This window comes from Chelon labrosus, assembly GCF_963514085.1.
Source record: "Chelon labrosus genome assembly, chromosome: 2".
In the NCBI taxonomy this organism is placed as follows: Eukaryota; Metazoa; Chordata; class Actinopteri; order Mugiliformes; family Mugilidae; genus Chelon; species Chelon labrosus.
In genome coordinates, this window is record NC_140338.1 from 31,766,557 (window position 1) to 31,791,454 (window position 24,898).

The 24,898-nt window shown below is 41.1% G+C and overlaps 2 protein-coding genes across 2 annotated transcripts in view; one reads left to right on the forward strand and one right to left on the reverse strand.

Annotated features, from left to right (window-relative positions):
* The window catches only part of pkn1a (protein kinase N1a), a 51,260-nt gene extending 34,015 nt beyond the window's left edge, over positions 1 to 17,245 (reverse strand). The window contains exon 1 of the mRNA XM_084555586.1: positions 16,359 to 17,245. Within this exon, the coding sequence (XP_084411712.1) occupies positions 16,359 to 16,379 (21 nt within the window). The 5' untranslated portion in view covers positions 16,380 to 17,245. The remainder of the gene's footprint in view (positions 1 to 16,358) is intronic.
* Positions 17,246 to 19,242: 1,997 nt separating this feature from the next.
* Positions 19,243 to 23,230, forward strand: cUnh19orf67 (chromosome Un C19orf67 homolog; the record flags this gene model as incomplete). The annotated part of the gene is made up of 7 exons (XM_084554345.1): positions 19,243 to 19,384; positions 19,628 to 19,805; positions 19,889 to 20,042; positions 20,580 to 20,680; positions 22,188 to 22,409; positions 22,502 to 22,657; positions 22,757 to 23,230. 7 exons carry the CDS (start codon positions 19,243 to 19,245, stop codon positions 22,881 to 22,883), a joined length of 1,080 nt encoding a protein of 359 aa, XP_084410471.1. The 3' UTR covers positions 22,884 to 23,230.
* Positions 23,231 to 24,898: the final 1,668 nt, after the last annotated feature.

The following is a 24,898-nucleotide window of genomic DNA, read 5'->3' on the forward strand; positions in this document are numbered from 1 at the left end:
CGTACTCAATGTGGCATTTTCATTTGGGAAAAGGCGAGAAGCGTTATCAGAAATTGAGAGAGAGGGAGAATAAAAGTTGTCTCAAACCTAATACATCTTAAACGCATGAATGTTTAGTTCTCACTGCAGCTGTATAAAAACACCTCTAGTTGCCCGTTTCTGGACCAAAAGGTTGCACTTGAACACACTGCAGAGACAACAGCCAATGGCCAGCTGACACAAGTGTTCTGTGCCTGTGAGCTACTATTAACTGGGAGGCTAGGAAGCTAAGAAGATCTACAAACTGTCATACAGAGCTGTCCTCTCCTAAAGCATGCTGATCAGTTGGTCTGTAGTTTATTCATTCTAGATCGTGTTATCTTGAAAATATTTGATTAACAATGATGCAGAACACACACCGCAGATGACATCACGACAGCTGACACAGGGGAACAGTCGACCATTGGCTTGATGTGGGCCCTTAGGGGGACGTGATTCAACTTTATTACATATTCATTTTAGAATGTGACTCAAAATACTAGCATATGCACTAAAAGAGACGTGAGAATGTTCTCTTGGGGTAAGAGCGAGAAAGAAATCAAGAAGTTCCTGTTATTAGCAACACCGGTCAGTAGAACATGCTGGTGTGTTCAGACAGAAAGCAAAGATCCATCCAGAGTTTCTGTCTCACTTCCTACTGGACTATTTCTGTGGTTTGTGTTTATTTGCCCCAAATATGTGATAGGATGACTGTACACGTGTTCCATTCGCTCCTGGAGTCTCTCTCCTCTTTCCTGTTCTCTCTGTACCATTATGAAGCTGATCCACAAAGCCCCATTGCTAAATTCTGAACTCGTGCCAAGCGCCTCTGTGTCAGTTCATGGCGCCCCAGGCACATTTACATCTAATCGTGTCTTCAAGTGACAATGAAAATAAATCGTTATATGACTTACTTTCCAAATCACAGCATACTGAGGAACCTCAGCTAACTTAGCTTAGCAGTTAGAGCTGAACTTAACAACTATTTTTGTAATTAATAAACCGTCAATGAAATGTCAGACATCAGTGCAATACAGACTTTTTTAGTTCTGACATCCCAAGTTAAAGTCCTCATTATGTCTTGCAGTCTATGTTATTATTATTACTATTGTCATTATTTTGTGGCAAAGATAAGCATCAGATCTTCACATTCAAGGTGGACTAAATAGTCTAAATAGTTTTCTGTTGCTTAACAAATGATACTTGTTTGTCTTAAAATGTTTATAATGAAAGATGAGTAGACACAAAAGTTAATGCGTTTACTCTGAGAACTCTCCATCCTCCCGCTGACAATAGTAAATCTGCTTTTTTAGGAGGAAATGTGCCCATTTTCTTTCAAATCAGCTCTATTGCTCAACACTCCCTTTCATCTCTCTCTCCGAGTTGAGGGAGGAATGAAACTGCAGGGAAGAGGAGAAAAGAGATGCACACCACCCTTCCCCATGAGGCAGACAAAGGCCAAGAAAGCCTCTGAGCAGAAAGACAGACTGAAGGAGGTGGACCGCCAGAGAGAAAGAGACTGGAGGGAGGGAAAAAGAGGGAATAAGAGAAATGGTCAGCCAAAAAGTGATAAAGAAGCAGGTGGAGGAGGAAGGGAGGATGGCTGACCCACAGAGCCAGAGGCGACTGATGGATAAAAGAGCATGTGAGAGCATGCTGGGAGGTTGAACTCACTGCCAAACACACAGACATCAGACACATGAGGCAAAGGAGGAGGAGGAGGAGGAGGATGAGAGCGAGTCTGTGCTCATGGGCGGAGACGAGTTCATTGAGAGCACATTTGGCAGAGGACTGCAGCTGTAAACCCGTCTGACACACACAAAGCGGGGATGAACATCTCATCAACCTCGCAAGCAACAAATCAATTTCTCATTAAGGAGGTTTGGTTTTGTTTCACTCAACAGATTTCTTTTAGAATCTAAAAGATCTCCACACAGCACGCTTCACAATGTAGTCTTTTTAAAAGCACACTTCTGATTTATGCCTCTGGACATCCTGAGGTTTTCAGGCATAAAGCTAGCCCTTTTTATAGGAGATGGAAAACAGGACAGAGTGTGTGATGGTCAGGAAGGAAGGGATGAGTCCCTGGGAGGAGAGAAGGAAAAAAGGGTTCACAGGTACAGCAGTAGGCAAGAGGTCATTCAAATGAGTGTACGCACACACATGACGTATCATAAAAACAGAAATGACACCATAAAACAGTGGAGAATGGAAGAGCAGCAGACGCATGAGAGTAAAGGTAATAAAATGAATAAATGCACATGCACTGCTTGTTTGTCATTCTCATTTGTTTAGATGCCTGTAGATCGGTTTGTAGGAACAATGGGAAGTTGTGAGCACTTAATGAGAGTTCAAGCTACCTAAAAGCAACTGGCTTCATGCCATTTGTAATGGAAAGAAAGCTACTTGCAGCAGGTTAAAGCTGAGCCACGTCATTAGCCTGGGAGCTGGGCTGGTTTGAATAATCATACACATTTGTTTCATTAGTTCTTTTCTAAAGGATGACGACAAAAAATGTTTATTTATGAGTTAGAGTTTTGCTCTTGTTATTAGTTTTGCTGGTATTGGATCATAAATAACTTTTGACCTAAACATGGCGCTAAAGTAAAAGTTTCACTAAAAGATCACTAAAACTATTGTAATATATGCTGGGGGGAATAGGAGTGTCTTGTTGACACATGTAATAGAAAAAATAAAATGTCAATCTCATTGTGACACTAGAGGAAGAGTCGAGGCATCACTAGAGTCATTAGTATAATTAGTATCATTTAGTAGTCTTTTTAGGCATAATGAATGGTTGTTCAAAATCTCCCAATGATACAGGGGAAGTTACTTAAAGAGAGATAACCATTTGTGTGTTTGTTCTGACTGCGAGCAAGTCACGCCTTCAAGTTACATTGTGTTTATGTGGAAACTGAGATTGTGAGCATGCGAGCAGAGAGTACATCGCATTTGTATTTAGGGAGTACCCGGGAGACACAGAGAGTGTATGTGGCAGTGCGCCACAAAAAGCGACGCACGTAAGTGCATCTGAATGAGCCAGAATAGCACCCTGGGGATTGGGATCGCCTTCAGTGTATGCGTGTGTGTGTCCCAGCTACAATGATTATGACTATGGCCTCAGGTGTGACAACAGCAGCAGAGACCAGACCAGTGCAACAGGTCTCTGTGGTTCTGTTTAGATGGCCTGTACAGACAAGTCTCAGTGATTACGTTATCACACTCGGACAGATTTTACTGGCTCATTTTTCAGAGTACTTCCTCTTTGCAGACATGTGTAGTCGCATGATTTTGGTTCCTCTTCTTCGATTTTTGTCAGTTTTGATGCCAGGCAACTGCTAGCCATGACGTATTAGGGATGTGGTTTATGGCAGACTTAAAATAAATAACTACAAAAGATATTACTACTGACTCAATCCGATCATTATAAAAAGGGCAGGATTGGCTCCAATACCGATCAGGACATCCCTAATTGACACTTTGTTGGTCTGCTGACCACCAACCAGAGGGACGTATTTCTTCTCTCTTGCCGTTTATGCATTCGTGTGCTACTACTGTATTTTCTGCTCGTCCCTCTCTCCATCTCAAATTTATCAGGTCACTTCATCCAACCTCTGTACCCTCTGTTGTGCAAGAGCAGTTTGGTGTACAATGAACAGACAGCTGTTTTCATATTAGGATTACCTGTTACATCATTTTAAATTAATCTGTGAAAACACAACGTTTAATATTGTTGAAAGCATTCAGCTTTGCACAGGCTTATATGGAGCTATAGATGGTCATATCAGAGAGCTGCCTTCTAAGTCAAGTGCAAATATTTGTGGACGTGGATGAGAGCAACACATTTCTTGAGATGGTAAATGAATACTCTGAGAATTGTGTGTTCATGGAGGTGAATGATGAGCTGTCAAACAGAGCAGGGTTAAGGTTCATGTTTGGTTGGATATGAATCAGGTCATAAAAAGTATTTGGGGATAATGATTGAGTAACCACAGCTTAATCAAGTGTGAAGGCTAAAATCCCTTCCATCCAATCTCTAATTGCATGGGCAAATATAATTTTACAGCCCACACTTGGTTAATTGTCCTCTGAGAGTCCACTCCCATTAAAGCTTACAAAAAAACAACAAAAAACGTGGTCATATGTAAACAGTGGTGGGAGGAGAATGCTCCGTTCTACATGTAACATTGTGTACACAAATATTACAGCCCCCTTTGACTATAAATAAAATGGTCTTCCTAAATTGGACTTGCTGTAGGGACTTGTGGGAAAGTGTGTTTAAATCACCGAGTAGAAAAATGATGACCTCATGCTGTTGCCAGCTGTTTCTATGGAAGCCCAGCCAACAGGTAACACAGCAGAAAACACCTGACTCCTCCTTCCCCAGGGCTGCCTATTTATCTAACACTCCCTCTGCGCTGAGGCTTACTGACATTCAAATGAGTAGGATCTGAATGAAAGCCGGATGTCAGGCTGAGTACTAAAGAGAAGATTTGCTGTTAAGAATCCCTCTCACTCTAAAGACATAAACTCAAGGTGGAGGTCACGACAAGTTCAAAATAGAACCACTGTGGAAAAGCCCCACACAAGTTTGTGTGTTTTTACTGTGGCTTCATATTGTTCATTTATTTACACTGCAAGCTGGTGGGACTGCACACAGACAAACCAATACGCAGAACTTTGTTTCATCTGCAAACACGCACTGTTCAAAGGAGCCTGGCCAAATTTGTTTTTGCAGCTCCACCTCAGCCTGCAAACATCTGCGAATGCACTCACACACTCTGTTCAGCTTGGTGAAAAGAGTTTTCTCTTGGCATGTCTGAGAACAGCATATTTCACAGCAGATCTCTTGAGTTTACAACATAGGGAAAGGACGGGAATACCGTGATTCAGATCCATTCATTCTGACTTGCTGTGCATATGAATGGTGATCTCTTATTATATTCACAAACTCTGAATTCATAAACTGTGACGTGACTTTTGATGTTTTCGGAAATGACGGGAGGTGGATATTTGTTAATATATTGTAATTTAGTCATATAGAGGTTTTCCTCATTATTTTGGAACAGCTCCAAGTAAAATGTTTATATCCCCAACGGCCTCCTCCTTCATTAACTTAAGCGGTCGTTAGCATGCTAAACTGTTGCCAAGTAAGGGTGTTGTCATGACTAATGGCTGATGTTACTGTTCAAACACAAAGCATTCTGGGTACATGACATACTGTGTAGTAACCATGAGCTCATAAATGTCCCATCGCGCCATAAAAGCAAGATCCTGTATTGAGAAGGCTGCTATAATTAAGACATGTGTCCTTGCCTTGCTGTGACGAGGCAAGATGTCCTCTGTTGAAAAAGGCCTATTGTCTTTGACCAATTCTGGCCAGCTTGATTTTTTTGTCTCAGATCTGTCTGTGCGGTAAATCTGTAGGCAACAAAACCATGGCAACAAAACACACACAAACCATCAGAAACTCCTGTAGGTAAAATTGCTCTAACTAAACACTTCAACAGCTGGTCAACTCCAAGAGACACGGTGAATGGACATGAGGGCACTTGCTGGTTCAGCAACAATGGGCCTTGACAAAAAAAGAAAAATGTGAAAAGTACAGTTCTCTGTAGGAGACAGAGTTTCCACTTAAGATGAAAACCTGATGCTGAGAATAATACATTCATGTCCAGTCCTCAAATTCACTTCACCCTCAACAAAACAACTAAGAAGAAAAGGAAATGGTTCAGGCCATATTATAGGGACTTTTATAACGCTTCAACAGTGCTGGACCATGTTTTTAAAAAAGAATCCGTCAGCATTGAGTCAAGTTAGTACTAAATTAATCTATCACTATTGCCCATTGTTACTGCAAACAACCTGTGTTCAAGGTGTGTTCACCTTTGGCAGGTTTGGTTTAAAACTAATTCTGATGCTATTGCAAGTCGACCAATCAATCAGTCTGTGACCTTGTCTATATGCTTTCTAATTTACTGTTGGTTCAATGTTTAAAAAGCTAAGAATGTGAATGCTAAGGACCTGTCCAGGGTGTACCCTGCCTCTCGCCCGATGACAGCTGGGATAGGCACCAGCCCCCCCGCAACCTTTCACAGGACAAGCGGTTACAGAAGATGAGTGAGTGAGTGAGTGAATGAATGAATGCTAAGTGAACCAGGCTTTTTCCTGCTTTGGTTCAGACCAAGAGAAAACAACTACATTTAATGTACATTACGTACAACAATGTGCTCTACTTACAAAAATGGCCAGGACAGAAACTATGAATTACTGCTATAATAAACTGATAGTTTTCTGATTAACTGATTAGTCTATAAAATAGGAAAAGATTGTGTTAATGACCATTCAGTTTCCAAATTTGAGAAGATGGCTCAAAGAAAATGTTATGTTGTAAATGTATTTTAAGCATTCAATATAAAAACTATGAGCAAATAATTTCCTCTCAGCAGTCAGTACAGTCAAATAATAGACTTATTCTTTCAGCACACCATGAAAACATGATCAGATATCTAAAAATCACTTTACTTGCTTTGTCTTCTTTCCAGTAAGGTACACTTATTATCCAGTGTAGTAATAATAGTACTGACGGAATACCAGTTTTAAATACACAAATAAGGCATTTGTCTCTTGAACTTCTTTAATTTGCGATTTGACAACAGCTCCACCCAGCCATTATCTAACCATCCATCCATCCATCCATCCATCCAGACTGGAGTTGGTGAAACTCCCAGAAGGGCAAATGTTATCAGTACTTCTTGATCTCCAGTCCATTGTAATGTGAGGGATTGTTTGTGGGGAGACTTCAATAACTCCCATAACCTATTTATATCTCATAAGTCACAATCTCTCTGTGTGACGCACAAAAAAAACACAAAGACGCACCCGCCCCATCTACCACACACTTTGATAAAGCCTGTACTATGCTATGGGAGCTCTAACAACTGTTTGCCGACTTGACACAATCAAAACTCATACTGTAAGCCTTTCTATAACAGTTTACTTAATCAGTCATACATTTATACTCATCTATTACTTGTAAGTGGTGATAGCCTGATAGCATAAGATGTTTCCAGTCATTGCACACACTAAACTACAAACAGTCTTCACACAACAGTTTAGTGCATGACACCAGTGGCATGCTGGAAGATTTATGTAGTAAAAAACAGTGAAGCTTGTGAGTGGCCAGTCTGCTTGGCTTTAAGCTGACTAACCACAACAGCATCACTTGAAAGGAAAAGTCTTCCTTCTAATTGTCCCCAGGACAGCCAACCATCTTGAGGGCCAACCATCCAAATGGGTAAACAAGGGGAGGGCTGTGGGAGCAGAGGGGAGAGAGAGGAGGAGAGCAGCAGCTGTTGTATGGCCTAGACAGGAGGAGGAGCGAGCTAGTGGGAGATGGTAGAAAAGAAAGGAGGGGTGGGAAAGATAACAGAAGGGGAACATGGTGGATCATTTTACAGCCCCTACTGTAACAGATCCAGTACAAGTCCAGTACTTTATCAGAGCAAGTATGGTCTGTACTACAGAAGCCTGAAGATGCTTCCTTAGAAATGAAGGCATGACAACAGAGCAACAGGCAACTATTATTATTACTCCCAATTTCAGTGTAGGCCGGCAATATGAAGTAAAAAAAATTACACCTAACACTGTTGCTCATGAGCAAGATGTGCTTCATCTCAAGTTTTTTCTGGCTTCAATTTATATACTCACATATGATTGTATCAGCAGATACAATGCGTGAACATCTCTTCATCGCCTCCTCTCCACCTGTGTAGTCGGTTACTATTGGCTACGTTCACAATACGAGCACGGGTATTCAAAACTCCAGTGACTCCTCCCTTTTAGCGCAGCTTTAGAGAGACTTTAAAGTTGGTTCTAAGAGCTAAAAGAGAGCTAGACTTAGATTGGCCGCCAAATGGATGGCAGTGTTGAGGATATGTAAACAGCTGTTTGCTAACAAGGTCAAACACTAACTTATTCTGCTGTTTTCAATTTGGTGACTGTCCTACTTAAGTTGAATCTCTGTCAGCACAATACATCATATGATTCTGCCATATGAAGTATTCAGCCTGTTCTGCAGCAATATGACAACACTCTTTCACCATCAATGTCCTAGTTTCCACCTTTTGCTTCAAATAAAGGTGCCAATTTGTTGTCTCCGTTTTTGCTATTGACATTTTCACATCCAAACATGACAAAAAAAAATATCTGAGACCAGACAAGCCTCGCCAGTCATGGTTAGGCCACTGACGGAAAATTCTTGGGAGCCCACAATTAGGAATTTGGAAACTCCACCGTAGATCTGTCGTCTTCTTATACAGAGGCTATTTAAGACAATCGCCGCAGACTTTTCCCCACACCATTTATTTTTTTGTCTTGTCCAACACCACATGTTTTTGTCTAATCATAGCAAATCAACAGTCTCCACGAGAGAACAAACCACAGGAGCAAACGCATGCACAAACCCATCTAAGAAAGCATCTTTGTGGATTTCTGAAAACATTTTTGCGCATTTTCCAACACCACTGAAGGCACTTTTATCACTTTTTAGTGTCCTTTGAAACGCCTGTACTGTAGTTTGTGCTGCATTTGATCATTTTCTCGTGTTTTCAGATTTTTTTCTGAATGCTGCACGTGTTGTGAAATTGTTTTCTTAAGTTTACTTTTGCAGAGATGTTGGTTCAAACTGGTAAGGAAAGCCTGGGGTATTATTTAGAAACTACTTTGGCATACATCATCATCACTAGGATGGTCTATTACTTGTTAAATCAAAAAGTAAACTATAGAACCACTTGTTTATAAACCACCAGCTACATGGTGTCTGATTTGTGGAGATAATAATACTAATGCAGGTCAGACGAAATTATTCAATGTGCCATTCTTGGGTTTAATACGGAGAGATAACTCCGTTTAATGTTTAATGAGGCTTGCATATCAGCTTGTGCTTTGTTGGATGCAGGGAATCATGCCTAGTTTATTGCATTATGTTTTCCAATATTGCTATTGTTCATGGACTGTTTGCCAGCAGACCTCCTGCTGTGGGGGAAATCACCATGACTAAATTGCCATAATGCGTGCCAAAGGGATGAAGGCACAGTACCCTTGAGGGGTGAAAAAAACTGTGTAAGGACAAGATCGAAATGTCAAATACAATCAGGGTTCCTCTACCCTGCCAAACTGTAACAAGGAAAGCCAGTCGTAAATATTCACCAAATCATTGTCCAAACTTGCAGTTTCCTGATTATGTCTCCCGTTAACTTACCAAAGCTCAGAAAACGGCCTCAGCTTATGTCCTCTTTCAGAATAATATCACCAGCACTTTCAACATAAAGTATTTAAGTCAACACAAAAAGTAACTGAAGTAACTTCAACTCGCCTTTTCTTTGTAAAATTTCTTTTTATTTTTTTATTCTATTTTATCGAACACAAACAACAGAAACACTTACAAGACATCTACAAAACATATTTCTATGTTTATAAGCTGTCCACAGAAACTCCACGGATAGTTAACCTAACTGAGTGGTTGTTTAAACGGCATGGCAGCACTGCGCAGTGGGCCGGGGATCAATGTATGTGGCCCGGGGGCCCTGCGCACTGTCGTAATGAGGAAGGGTCAAGGGTCACGGTTACTGGTGTTAACAAGCCAAGCTTCGTGAGAGCAAAAGTAGGCAATTACTGTAGCAGTATAATGAAACGTCAAACACCAAAACCAAATTAAACCCGATGCTGACATGGGGACAAATCTCCAGCATCTATAATCTCTGATAAAAATCAGACATGAGCAGTAACATTTAGTTTTCGCTGAGTGACCCACCCCGACCCACTTGCTCCTGTCCAGCCTCCTGACCAGTGACCCTGACCAAGGGTGATAGGTGATGTCATAACAGAGTGTGAGCTCAGTACTGCTGCCTTGTATGAGTGTGTCTGAGGAGAAGGAGGGGTCCATTTGAAGCAGGAATGCAGGGGTACATCGCTATGAGGTCATGAGAATTATGGGATGTTTGCACAGGCGGAACGCGAGATGTGAAAGGGAGATAAAGACACAGGGCAAAATCCACAGAGAGGAACGTTGGCTTACAACAGCTGCTGCAGCTCGAACCAACCATGAAGCACAAACGCAGTGTGAACACTCGCAGGATTTCAGTTTATATGTAGGAAAACAAACACCCTCATGGCTCCACCAACAAAAACAACTATTAACCACACTTGATATAAATCAGGTTTTACTACCGGTGCCAGAGGGTGGGCAGCTGGGTTGGTTGGTGTGTTGGTGAGGGTGTGGTCACTATGCTACATGCTACAGCCAGAATGAGGAAAATGAACTCGCAGTGAACTGAACGTGATCTGGGCTGCTAATGTCAGACAATACAAGCTATTGTACTGCTGCAGCCGTAGAGCCTCATCATCAGCATAACGCCCTTTGGCCCTCCCCTTCCCTCCACCCTGCAACCTCCAACCCTGTGGCCGAGCAAAGCCTTACAACATATGACCTGCTACTCTCAGAGTACAGATCCAAGCTATTTTTTTTCTTTCAAGTGGTCAACCATGAATTTCCCTCATGAGGGAATAAAAAGGAAAAAGTCTTCAGTGGTCAACTCACAAATTCCCTCTTCCAAACAAAAGCTTTCTAGCTTTTGCTAGCTTCCTGGAAACAACCATTTCTCATAAAGGTTTTGGTATCTAACAGATATGCATCAATAGAATCAAGGTAAACATTAAGACAAATTAATATTCTCCTAACTTGAGCAGCAACTGATGATTATTCTAATTACCATGAAACTGACTTTTATCGTCTTGACTCAGAATTTAGACTATATAACATAACAACACAAATGTCTGGCAGTTCAATGTAACTTCACCAAATATCATTTTGTCCAAGCAGCAGTCCAAATTTCCAAGAAAACTTGATCATTAAAGAAGCTGAAACTGTAAAATCATTCAAACATTAGAGTAATTAATAGTTGCTGACTACTTTTCAGTCAACTGACTTGTTGAATTGAACTGTTGCAGTTCTTAATTAAATTTCCCTCTGAAAGCATAAATATCACTTAGACACTTCAGTTGTTGTTTTTACACCCTGGTAGGCCGGTCACATTTATTACATAATCACCTGATCGCAATTATTTGAGCAGCTGGCAGGCAATTGAATACTCGCCATAATCATTTCCATTCACTTGTATAAAAACAGCTGGATGAAACTATCAGAAATCTCTCATTTATGTAATACTTCCACATTTTCCACTGCTTGAGGTCTGACTAGCACCCTTTTAATAAAAATTTTTTTCTCATACTACGGTTTAATGGCACCAACATTTGTCTATTCTAATATAATGAAGGCAACATTCAATTTAGTAGAAAAACATACATTTAAAAGAAATGCTGCAAATGTTTGACAAAAACAACGCAATGTTTTGAAAGAAAAAAAATCATCAAATTATGACATGATTATGACAGCCTTGGACCCATTTTCATTATCAAAGTTATAAATACTCTTTAACCTGAAACAAGCACTTTCACAGTATCAACTTTAAGATGCAGCCTTTAGCTTTTCAATGTAAAGCAGATCTGAAACGCAGATCTGCTCTAAGGACTGTGGCTGCACTGCTACTGTAATATGATCACCATATAGAGACAGTGAATACAACCCATCAGAGGACAGCCGGGTCACAGTGTCCAACACTTTCCCACAGCACTAGCTGTGCAGGGAGGATGGACGCTTTGGTCACGATCACATAAAAAAATCTACATGGAAACAAGCATACTGAAGTAATCAATAGAAGTGAGTGCAGGCTTGTATGGACTACACTGATCATAAAACCGGTTTAGATGGGTAACTTTGCTGACAAAGGAAGATTAAATGCTCCTTGCTTCCTTTATATGTTCCGCATTTAAGTTGACGCCAGTAAACAGTGTTGGTTTTGTGAAAGCTGTAACTTCTTGAAGGTTAGATGGAAGAAAGCACACATTCAATAGAGCCAGTAGGAGGTTATGATCATGTGTTACAAGCCTAAATATAGAAATATTCATGCAAGAGTTTGAATCACATGATGGGGAGTGTACTGTTAGATCACACTGTTTCATTTAATCGAGATGCCTGACGTTAAAAAAGTGGGAATATAAACTCTCTCTCTGGTTGTTCCAACAGTTGCTTGATGTACTGTGGTCTCTGTCTGCCTACATGGCCACGAGGCAGCGCTGAGAAAAGCCTACTTTGTGTGCATAGCTGTCTCCTTACGTCATGGTAAAGCTTATGGGAAGTACTCCTATGCATTCCCTGGAGTGTCTGACTCTGTCACTTGCTATATCTGTATATTTGAGAACAAGAACATGTGTGTTCTTGTAATTTTTGTGAAACCGAGAGAACGCGCCTCAGCTCTTCAGGCTCTTTCTAATGAAGGCATATGTGCAAAACATGCAACACACAAGCAACTACGGCAACCACAGATCTGTCCACATACTGTACCCAAAAGCGACCTCCTCTCCATTCCATTCTTGTCTCCCTCTAACCTTTATGAGGAAGTGGGATGCAGTTGGGTTCAGACTTCTCTTGAAGCGGTTTAATATCATCTTCCTGTGTGGCATAGAGCTTCACTGCACGACTCGTATCTATTATAATGTAAACTTAAAGGGGAACTCCATCACATTTACACTTCAAAGTCAATTTAAAGTATTTGAAGTGCTACTGCATATGTGAGAAAAACGTAGAGAAAGCTGCATGGAGAAATTCAGCCCAAGTGCCTCTGTGAAGATCTGTGGTTGGAGTGAAGACTGTTTGATTGTCTGAGGGTGTGGAATTAATTAAAAAAAAAAAAAATGAGATGACCAGACCTCATTGCAGCCTGAGGCTACATTAGTCACCCAACCAAAGACGAATGTTCATTATGAGTCCAACACTGTTACAAGGTTAGCTTGGCATATCCAGATTCAATTCCTATCAGAACTTAGGTCTGATAAAATACCATTTAGATTTCATTATGGGGCGTGTTTCGACCAAAAAAAGATTACCTCCGCACGGAACTGAATAGTCCTTTAACCAATCAGAGCAACAAATTATATAATACAATGTATCTCCACAGATAACTTAATTGCCATTTGCGCTTTAAAGTTATTTCGCTGTTGATCATTTTTACAACAGACATGACTGTTACTCCTCCGACCATCACAACAAAAAGCAGACAAAAACGATTTGATTGGTCCATCAGATACAAAGACAGATTCGGTCCATGTACATGTTTTTGTATAAATAATCTGTCTAGTCATTCAGCTGTGTGGGGTGAATATTTACACAACTCACGTCTTTAAATTGTACTATGGCTTCAAGTTCTACATTTAGGGTGTGGCTGCCTTGCGTGACAGAAAAAATGACAAAGAGACTTTACCAATCGTTCATTTGAGCTCCAGAAAAAATCATTTAGCTTCATAGTGTTGTCATATGCACATCGTCAATCTCCTGTTTCACTGGGTTGTTGATTCAGACTTCTAATCAATCAGAGAGTCTTGGCACAAAGTAAGTCTAAAGGCACTTTTACATCAAGATACCAAAGCTAGAGTAAGACCTGGTCCAAGTGGGAAACTAACTCAAAAGAAATCAAAACATGGGGCACTTAGGAGGTGTAATTAAACACAGACTTCGTCTCATTTTACCACCAACACGTGCTGGGATTTATGACTTCCTGACATGAATTAAAGAGGAAAAACTAATAAAGTAGCAGCCATGGCAGTGTGGCAGCTTATAATTATATTTACTATTGATTAGTCTGCAGATTATTATCACCAATAATTGCATAGTTTTATGAGTCATAAACTATACTTTAAAGGTCATTTACGAAATATGATGTCTTTAAATTGCCTTTTTTGTCCTTGGTTGGACAGCCCCAAACGACTCAAACACTAAAAAATTCAACTGGTACCGTAATAGAACAAAGAAAACCACATACAAATGCTTTGTTTTAGGGCGCTTTCACAGGGTTAGTTCAGTTTGAGGGAAAACATTTGAGAAAAGTTCTTTTGACATGCCCTTATCACTACGTGTTTGCAGGCAGTTTTGTAACTGGTCCTAATTCTGAGGGAAAATTGGATTTCAGGAAATCAGGAAATAAACCTAAAATGAAGCATGATCAGTGAGGGTGGGCCTTGGTATTTATTCTGTGGTGTATTTCAGTGGTTCATACCAGTGTTCAGAATATGAACAACACATCAGAGTGAGCCAGACTGATGAGCACACAAGCATAAATGACTCGCACCGGTGTAGGCTACGTGCGTATGTTACGGTGTCTATGTCCCGCAGAAGTGAACTCCACTTTATTCCTTAAAGTCATAAATGAGCAGGAACTGAGATACCACACTCTGAATTACAGGAAGATATAAGGTACGTCACTAGGTAGCCCTATCAATTAAGGGAGCACACCGTGGTCATTTATAATGCAGAAAGGAAAAGGGATGTATGGGTGAAACAGTTCAACTGTTGTGTCTAGTCAAATTTTTACAGCTGTGAGGTCAGTTAACAGCCTCTATGCTACAGATATAATCTCCATTATCTCCATTCTGCTTTTCAACACGCACCTGTTCCTCACTTGGCTACTTCTAATTATAGACTATACTGATGCTAACTTGTCTCTTGTTTCACTGCTAGCCATTATTTCTCAGTAAGTAATCACAACTATGTTACTAAAATGCAAACAAGACTGTGTGATTGCCAATGACCTATGAACCGGCATCACCTGCATGACAGCACAAGCACACGCCTTTCTGAACGCTCGCACGTCAACTGATACGCGATACTCGCCAAGACTTAAATGTTAGTGTGTCAAGCTCTGCAGGAACAATAGCTTGCTAAGTCCAGTGGTATCTTTCATAATGCTCATCTGCCTCCTCATTCCTCCTCACACACTTCAAAATAAATGCCAACACATTTTACTTGATAATGTTATTTCAAGACAGATGCCTCTTGAGAGCAGATCAAGTAACAGCTAACTCAATTATTATACATCAATAAACCGAGTATGCACACAACTATCCCTCGTCAAATGCAAAGCAAGCAGACTTCCTGCTTTACTAATGCATTCATGGTCTAGTGACGTCCAAAGGGAGTTGGGAATTGTGAGTGTGAGAGTGTGTTGTTTTACACCAAACACCAGTATTGTGCCTGAGTGCACCTGCCTTTACTCTGTACACACAACTTGCTGAAAGCACAAAGCTACAGTTAGACCGAGGCCCACATCACAGCAAATACAGGACAACACCAAGGAGACAGACCCCTGCTGGAGCCCTTTGCAAAACCAGAAAAGGGTCCATCATACATTATTAAGAGGACACAAACGATGTATTTCCAATTCTACTGAGTGGTCAGTGGTCCCTCACAGTGGGAGTCCGCCAATGTTCCTGGAGGAGTCTGCAAGGAGCCTCCAGCAAATCAGAAATATTTTACAAACCAACCCCACCGCAGCTGCTCGAACAGCAGGCACCGAGACCTGCAACGATTAGCTGATTAATCAAGAGAAAGGTCGAAAATAAGATGAAAAAAGGTTCAGTTTTTACCAAACACCTGCTTGACTTTTTTCAAGACAGCTTCTTGTGTGTTAAAAAAAAAAAATATATATATATATATATATATATATATATATATATATATACACACACACACACAGAGAGAGAGAGAAAGAGAGAAATGACTTTTTTCATAGATTAACCGACACAAAATAATGGAAATAAATTACCTATTCTCAAATAGTCTTCTTATCCATTTTTATTCTAGGTGTGGTTTACAAATGCAGTCCTCCACTTGGACAGTAGCAGCCTGGATTATTATGTTTAGCTAACTTTGGTTTTTATGAAACACTGGATATGTTTGAAATGTAATGCAAGATGGAGAAGGTGATCACTTACACTAACTCGCCAGTTCATTAGACAGACTAGTGAAAACGAACTGTCCTGCACTACATCTTAGTTTCATGAAGGTTATGGTATTCAGCATCTGTTTAAAATAACTTAGAGGGCTGTTGATTCAACTGTGTTTTCATTTTGGAGGCTGTGCTTTGTTGTGCTGCTGAATTGTGTTGTGACATAGGTTCCTATTATTTTGGCATCCCCATTTTAGTCAGTGAGCTAGACTAAATAACGAACATTTAATACTGGACTAAATTCAACACAAAAAGTCTTCACTAGTGAACAATAAATAATAAGTAAAGTGTATTCCCACTTAACATTATTTCATTTTTGAGAATCATTTGCCAAACAGCTGGGACACACCCAACATCCTTTGATAACGGTCTAATAAAGAACAAAATAAATAAGTTAGACCATTCATACAGGTTACAAAGCATCCAGCTTGATGGACTTACTTGAATAGAGTCGTTCGCCATGGTTGTCCCTGTTGCCGTTTTCAGTCCGTGTAGTTTCACAGACAACGTGTGCACATGTGGGAACACTGTCCCTCAGGTTGGGAGCGGTCTAGTTTCTAAGACAATAAAATAGGAGATAGTGTGGAAAGGCCTGGCTGTTTGTCTTATCTCAACTTTAGGCAGACACTATTGACACAAAGGCAAACAGTCAAGAGGTAATCCGCATTGTTGGCTTGCCTGGCCGCGCCTGAACTGATCCTCCCCGTGCGGTTAGATACTTAACAAGAATTAAAATGCGTCCACTGTCTGCACGGTTGTTTTTTTGTTTTTTTTTTACAGCATCCAAACAGCAACACTAGTCAGCACCACAGTCATTGTTCATCTTCTTCCCATTCAACAGCTAGCAAGAGCTCCGTGAAATCCACCGGAGCACCGGCTCCTCCGTCATGTCCTGCTGGAGCCGAGCGGCGATAGTCGCATCCGCTGTCCACAAACGCCGTGAAAGAAAGAAAGCTCCTTCTTCCCTCTCTCCTTTTCCCGGTAACATCCGTGAAACATGAACACGCCTCGGTCTCTTGTCTGTATCACATGCCTCACAAAAGGAAAAGCCGCCTGTCAGTCCTCCACAAGCCGCTCACAACGAGGGACAATAGAGAGATAAAATGTCCGTTAAATATACTCCTGGCTTAAGTCTAAAGACACATGAAATCGCCTTTCTTTGTCTTGATACATGAGATGGACGAACATTTTGTAGGCTGCGTCTAACTGACGGGAGAGGATCACATACCACTTGTACACTAGACCCAGCAGCGCGCTCCCGACGCTCGAGCAAACCGCCTGGGCATTCATTGGTCCGAGGCTGGACGGCGTGGGCGCGCCCGGATGTATCACGTGACCTGCAACGGCGCTCAACTTCCAATCCAATGAACCAACTGTTGAATATGTCATTCCTAACAAAAAAAAAGTGTTAGGAAGCCTGAATTCATGAAAATAACAATACTGCTTTACATATCAGCAATTTAATATGTTGTTGCTAACTACTATTGCTGCTCAACATATTGCTAATTGCTATTGCTTGTAATTAGTGCTTCAAGCTAAATGCTAACATTAACCTGCTGCTAACTGCTACTGCTGCTTATTGGTGATTTAAGCTAAATCCTAACATCAACCTGATGCTAACTGATATTACTTGTAATTGGTGCTTCAAGTTAAATGCTAACATCAACCTGCTGCTGCTATTGCTGCTTAATGCAAACATCAGCATGCTGTCACATTCAAAACATGTTGGTGCTGAACCTTGTTTACCATTGTTTAGCATATTAAAATTTGCTAATAATTAGCAAGAAATATAATCTGGAGCTGACTCAAAAATACTGTTGTTTTGTTCTTAAAAATGGCTTTAGCAATCATATACTGTATTTGTCAACACATTTCACAAAAAAATTATATATATATATATATATAAAGACACCAAGACAGTCAGGATTCATCTTCTGGGAACAATGAATGTCTATTAAATTCAAGAGACTACTTGCAAAGTCCCAAGTAGTAGGAGAATTGCTGTCGGTAAATGCATAAATGTATAAGTTCAAATTACAGTATCAAAAAGGAATATTCCATAAAAACACAATGGATCAAACTTATACTTAAGTACTTGAGAAAATCTGCTTCGATTTACCAACTATTTACCATTTTACAAGTTTATTCTACTTTGCGGCATAGGACAAAAGCGCATTTTTGTCTCAGAAGTTATTTCATCAGTAGCTTAATTTTCTTCTTCTCATAATTAGTATTACAAAACATGTGCTTTGCAATAATACGTTTAATTTTATTTATGTGTGTGGGAGAGAGAAAGAAACGCTGATGATAGGGTTGGGAGTCACTTCGGTGCGAAAGTGTTGGTGGATTGGACAAAGATGAACTGACCCACATTTGCATAACTGATTTGCAAACTGAAAATTTGCCTGCATGGAAGATACGAAGGATGCAGGACCAGAGAAACCTGACACTCCAGGATACGCACGTGATATCCCATATATAAATGACATGAAAATCTGCACACTCCCGACTGGCCATTAAATGAATACAGCTGAGTCATTTACAGTCAGAAGAGACTCAAGTGCTGAGAAGGCAGCAATGACTCATGATTGATGACAACTGCTTAATATATTGTTCAGAATGTCACGCAGATCTTTTTGTCCTGTTGTCTAGAAAATGCATTTTGTTTAGAATTCTTCTTCTTCTCAGTGTGGAGGATGTTTTTTTCGGTGTTTTGCAACATATGGGACCAGTATCACATTTCCTTTTAGAGGCTTTTTCACAAAAATACTGTGCTAAACTCAAGAAGGCTAATTTCACAGTGTTATTAAAACAGAAAAAATGAGAATGTTCACTTTTGCTTGACAACTATTCGGTTATTGAAATGACTGAAACAAAAAGTAATTTTATTATATTTACTTATTTGTAATAAAGACTACACATGAAAGCAAAAAGTAAAAACAAAAAAAGTTTTTTTCTTTTCTTAGCAATGACCTTTGACCTTTGACAAGAGGCCAACGAGGAAGAAAAAGCTAACGGTGTAAGTCACGTAGCTAGCATAGCAAAGACATAGTTAGTACTTGTTAAACGTTATAATCAACTTACTACAGCGTACATATATTAATTTGTTAAGAAAACAACTAGTTGAATTGTATAAACGTACTTTTGTTCTTTTCTGATGGTAAGACATAGGTGTATTGCTAGATATCGCGACAGTTTGCTGGCTCGTTAGCATAATTGCGATTTAGCAAAAAGTTAATACATGCTTATTTAGTTATTTATTCATCTTAGTCATTTTTTTTCAACGGATTTCTTAACAAATCTCAACTTACCTTCAGCAGACAACATGACAGATATTGAAGTTCAGGTTGAAGTCCTGCTCGAAAAGTCACCATCAGGACCGCATCCTTTCGAGGGCATGCTGCAGGAGGATGTAAGCGCTGGGACGTCAAACTGCACGGAAAACTTTCAAAACTCCAGCCGGCGAGGTCAAATAACATGCCCTGCAAGCTTTGAAAATGTGGCTTTCAATTTCTAGCGTGTTTTACCCAAATTCTCGCATTTTTCGGTATTTATTTTTGATGCTACAGCTTCGTTTCAGTGGCCATGACTCTCCGTGCACGAATGCTATGCATGTGATAGAATATTTACCGTCAATAGATACAATTAAGTAATAGAATCATTATCTTACTTTTTTTTGTGTTTATAATTTTAATTCATTTGTGTTTCAGAGGCGGATGAGCCGCTGTTGTTTTTGGCTGACGTTGCTCTGGCGCCACCCTGTGGTGAGCGTGTGCCCTGCATGTGCATGGAGGTCAGGCGGCTGGAGATCAGCATCCAGTCCATACAGCGGCAGCTCCAGTTCCTCATGAGCAAAGCAGATGACTTACAGGGCTGCCTTGTCAACGGGTCTGTCCCAGTCTCTTCTTGATGCACTGATTTGAACTGTGTGCTGTTGTGTGATGTCTGTTTCTCTCCTTTTTGTTTCTCTCCTCCACCAGACAAGGCTTTCTAGAGCGAGAGCCTCTTGCTGCTGCAGTGCTGAGCTTCCTGTACACCTGTCAGCCTTACTTTAACCATCTGGAATCCACAGCTAGGAGCGTTGTGACCCAGCACACCCGTCTGCCCATGGACATTCACACAATGGTAAAAGTTTTCACCAAAATCACATAATGTCACTTGAGGGTTTTGTGTTTATTTGGTTTTGGAACTAATTTTGGAGTTACTTTCTTTTGGATCCAGTTTCCACTTGGCAAAGCACCCAGATCCATTCACCTTTAGTGATATTAATTCTCTTATCTAACCTCAGTGAACCATATTTTTGTAGTTCAGCCAAGTGGCACCGGCACAGAAGAGAAGTTAGAAACTAGATGTGAACTAAATGTGATGGCTCCACAATGACATTGTAGATCCATCAGGAGTAAGAAGAATTTCTGACTGGAAGCAGCAGGCTCAGAAATCACTGGATGGGATTTTGTGCAGATGTGATGCATGTAACACTAAGAAATAAACACGTTCTTGGTGATTTGCTAATGTGGTCAGTTGATTGTAATCTATTTAGATTGGTTATTCCCGGCAGAGTCATATCTGCAGCTGAATCAGAAGCCATTTGTGTTCAGCGTATGAAAACATCCTGGTTTAAGTGCCACAACTTGAGCCCGAACCTCTGTTGTGTGTGCGCAGCTGTTGGACTTCTCTCAGCAGCTGTGTGAAAGGTTGGAGCAGCTGGTGTTGACCTACTCCAGCTACAGTCTCCTCAGCTTGGACGAGGCCGAGCCTACCAGGTACAAACTCGCACAGAGTCACACGGTACAGTTCTGTCATCCCGGTCTGCATACTGTTGCATGTTTGTCTGGTCGTTTGTGTTGTTCTCCCTCAGGGTTTCAGCTCTATTTTGTTATTTTGTCCAATTTCTCTTTTGTTAGAAAAAGCAACAAAAAATAAAGTCTAAGACGACATAACAGAACACAATGTTTTCATAATCAGATCGTTTGTACTAAGGAGACATTTTTATGTAGATCATCCAAGTATTTTATTTCTCCTGTACTTTGTGCTAGTAAACGTCATCAAGTAATAGTTTTTTGAGTCTGGAAGTGTAGTTTCACAAGCATGTCATCAACCTGAGTCTCTGCAGTGCCCACATTATAACAGGCATGCAAACTCCTCACCTTTCGGCGAAATTCGCCGTTTTCAATCCAAATTGGGTGACTTATGTGATTCGTGCAAATCCGAGGAGAAAATATTTGGGGGGGGGGGGGGGGGGGGGTAGCCTACTCGTTGACTTTTATTTTAATATATTTTAATAATATAATAATATAATGTTCTATATACCGTAAATCCTCTAATATTGGCCTGTATTCCATTAGCGGCCGGGTCTCCAACATTTGCCGGTCTCGCTGTCAGCGGAGGTAAATAAAGGCCGGTCATCTCGGCGGGTCAGGGTTTCGGCGGCACGGTGTGGGAGGATCCCCTCAGCGGGACCTCTCCCCGGCGTCGGCCGGCCCCCGCCGGGCGCATTTCCTCCGTGGCGGTGCGCCGCGACCGGCTCTGGGTCGACCTGGAAGTGCTCGGGGCGAAGGTGGCTCGTCGGCTCCGGCCGCGAGCTTTACAGCGACCCCCCGCATCTCACTTGGGGTCCCTGGGGTCGTGGAATCAGTGCTCACTGCGCCCTCTCTCCGTGCGGGGAGGGACGGGTCCCACTCGCTCCCGGCGCGACTGCCGACCGGCAGCGGACTCACTGTCCTCAGTGCGCTCCGACCGCGTCGCGCCGCTCATTTGTTGTTAATATTCTGTATGCATACCATGTTATGGTAACGGTACGTTTTCAATAAATGAACCTAGTATTTTATAGGTTCAAATAGACACAAAATCTTGTTTTTATTCATTCTACTCGTAGTTCGTTTTGCTCAAATAGAAATTAAGGCCTGCCTCTAATTCTGGCCTCCTTCCAATAAAGGCCTGGACCGCGATGTGCTTGAGTAAAATAAAGGCCCGGCAGTGAAATATGCCCTTCAGGCCCGAGGAAAAACAGTTTCAAAAGTTTTTTTTTTGGTAAAAATTAGTGAATTTGTAGTCTGTTGTCTTTGTAAATCTCTGTTTACCAAGGGGGGGGGGGGGGGGGGGGGGGATGTTCGTGGCCATTTCCCTCTTCACACTCTTCTCACCTTTTTGACCCCTGACCAGTTTGCATGCCTGTATAAACACATGGGCATCATCCGATTTTATGAGTGTTGCTCCTAATAAAACCATTTATTTTCATTTATCCACCATCTAACTGGTTTTCGTTCCCAGCATGTCTCACTTCTGCATCGGACAGATTGACCTCGGCCGACTGAGGCTGACCATTTTCCGCTACTGCAGGCCGATGCCGTACCTGGCCCGTGTCGACACTGGACTGTATAAACGTATGCGCTGGAACGTGGAGAGACTCCGCCAGGGGCAGCAGCAGGATGATGAAGAGCAGACGAGGGAGTGTGAGGGCAGAGAGGCGGGAACAGTCGATGACACAGACTAGTGAGGCTCTATTTATTTTCATCGTTTCCTGCAGAGTCTCCTCGCTCGTTTATTGGTGTTTAACCGTCAAGCTGTTTTCTTACTCCTTCAAGTTACTTCCTGTGCTACGAGGATATTCCCAATGCGCACGCAGAGGTCGACCGGGATAACTCCGGAGTTTCTTGTCACAGTAAGGTGGTGAGGATGTGGTCCATCGGTCAGTGGGTGCAGGTGAACCCTGACCCAGACGCAGAGAATATAAGCGACTGGTAGGCTCCATTTCTTTTTCCTCCTTTTCAGGAAAATGTCAAGTATAAAGCAGCTGATCATCTTTGAGCCATGTCCCTCAGTGTGTGTTCATGTTTCAGGATCATATGCGAGGTCCCTCAGGCCACATATCACAGGCTTTTGTTTCTGGGCAAAGACGAGCCGTCTAGCTGCAGTGCTACAGACTGCCTGCAGCAGCTGCTGTTGTCCCAGCTCACAGTAGACTGATGCAGGACCTGTGTGTCTGTGTGCAACTGGACCAGTCTGCTCCTAACTTTTGAAGCCAGTTACAAGTATTTTCTTTTTGATTTGTTGACTTAAAGTGTCACGTTTGCGTTTAGTTTTATTGTCTGAAGTAGTTTGTAATAGAGACACTTCGACGTGTGTATGTATTTATTTCGTTCAACATGTTCATTTATAGTGTTTTAAAGTATTTCATAAGAGATCATATTTGTTGTAAAGTTATTTTTTATATGTTTATTGGATTGAGCAGTGCCTAAGAGCTCAGGGCTATAGCCTCAGTTTGACATTTTAATTGCAGTTTTCTCGTTTGTAAGGCTGGTTCCTTGTGTTGTAAAGAAGTCAAGATGTGTTATTAAAAACAATTTATTTACATGAGACATTTCATTGAAATAATTACACACAATCACAGATTCATCTGTCAGAAGATAAAGAAAAATGTTTTAGAACAAGCTGCCTTGATTTGGGCCTGGAGTCAGACCACACAATTCACTTCATTTCAACAGGATCAAGACGTTCAGATGAGCTCACGCAGGCCACACTTCATTTCCAATAAATTAATACAGGACACATTTAAAGACTACGAGCCTAAGTAACAAAGGAGATTTGTTCACTCATATTCAGCCTACTGTGTTCAGTTTGACCTTGTAACAATTCTTTTGGCCGGACATCAAGAGAAGGCAATTTACTTACAGAAAATAAAATCTACCATTTACACCCTTCATTCTCTATTCAATAAAAATCTAGATATAACTCAGCTACTATACTTCTAAAACTCTCAGGTACAAAAGTAAAGTGGAGTTTCCCTTCATTACAGTGATCAGTCTTTCAACAAGATGCCAACAAATACTTTACAAAACACTACACGGACTTGTTGTGGGAAGGACATTTAAAACGCTCCACGTACAGGAAGGAAAACGGACGGACACCTGGCTGCTCCTCAGCTGCTAAACGTTCAGAGCAAAGAAATGAGCAAACTGGGTTTTCTTTGCTTCTTTGCTGAGACAAAGAGCAAATATCTTTAAAGACTTTAAAGTTCAGGAAGCCAAATCTCTTAAGCTCTTCAATACTTGAATCGCTGCTTTCAGTTCTGTTACTGAACACAATTCAGTGTTTATGCCATTACACACTGGAGGGCAAGGCAGCGAGCCAGGAGCCTACAAACAAGAAACTGATTCTGTGTCAGAGCTCTCGTGAGATTTCTGTGACCTCCAGTCAAGATTAACAACCAAAGTCTAAAAGAATGCATTCATCTTTAAACCAGCATCCAGACTTCAACGCGAATACGAACATTTACCACCAGTGACACACACACACACTCCTCGCACCCAGAATAACTTCTTATAACAAGCGTCCCTTTAAAACTCTTCCTCATATCACACAGTGACCTCTGACTTTCACAGCAGTATCGGTTTCTGCCTGCAGTTAGCTGTAACGTGGATGGATGCGACCAGTGTGGTAAGCCTTGTATAATTACAGGCTATCATCTGTCTGTCTGTGGTCCCTGACGCACCAACACCTGGCAACACGATCTCTAACAAGATCTGGAACACCTAATTAAATGTTAATGTGGGGCCACAGATTAGTGATGTTGAACATTAAACAGTATTTCGGTAAAAAGGAACCATCAGCAAGATTTAAGCACTTAAGCACTCTTTTATAAACGTTATACGAAGTAAGAAAGCCTCATTGCGGTCTCAGTGTTTTAAATGACATGTTGGACTAAACTTTGGTAAAGACCTGCAAGATCCCCACGGCTCAGAATGAGTTCATTTCTTATCTAACTTCTTATTATAACTTACATCAAAGTCGGATGTAGAAAAGGACGACAATCAGGAACTTTTCCTAATCACCAAATTTGATCCGATTCAAATTACAATACTTCAGGAATCTGATTAAGTGCAACCTCATTAAACGCTAGAAATCAGTGATCATACATCACTGATCAATAGAAAGACATCCAGTGTATTCTCACGTTTCAGTAAAGTGATGTAAACATGTAT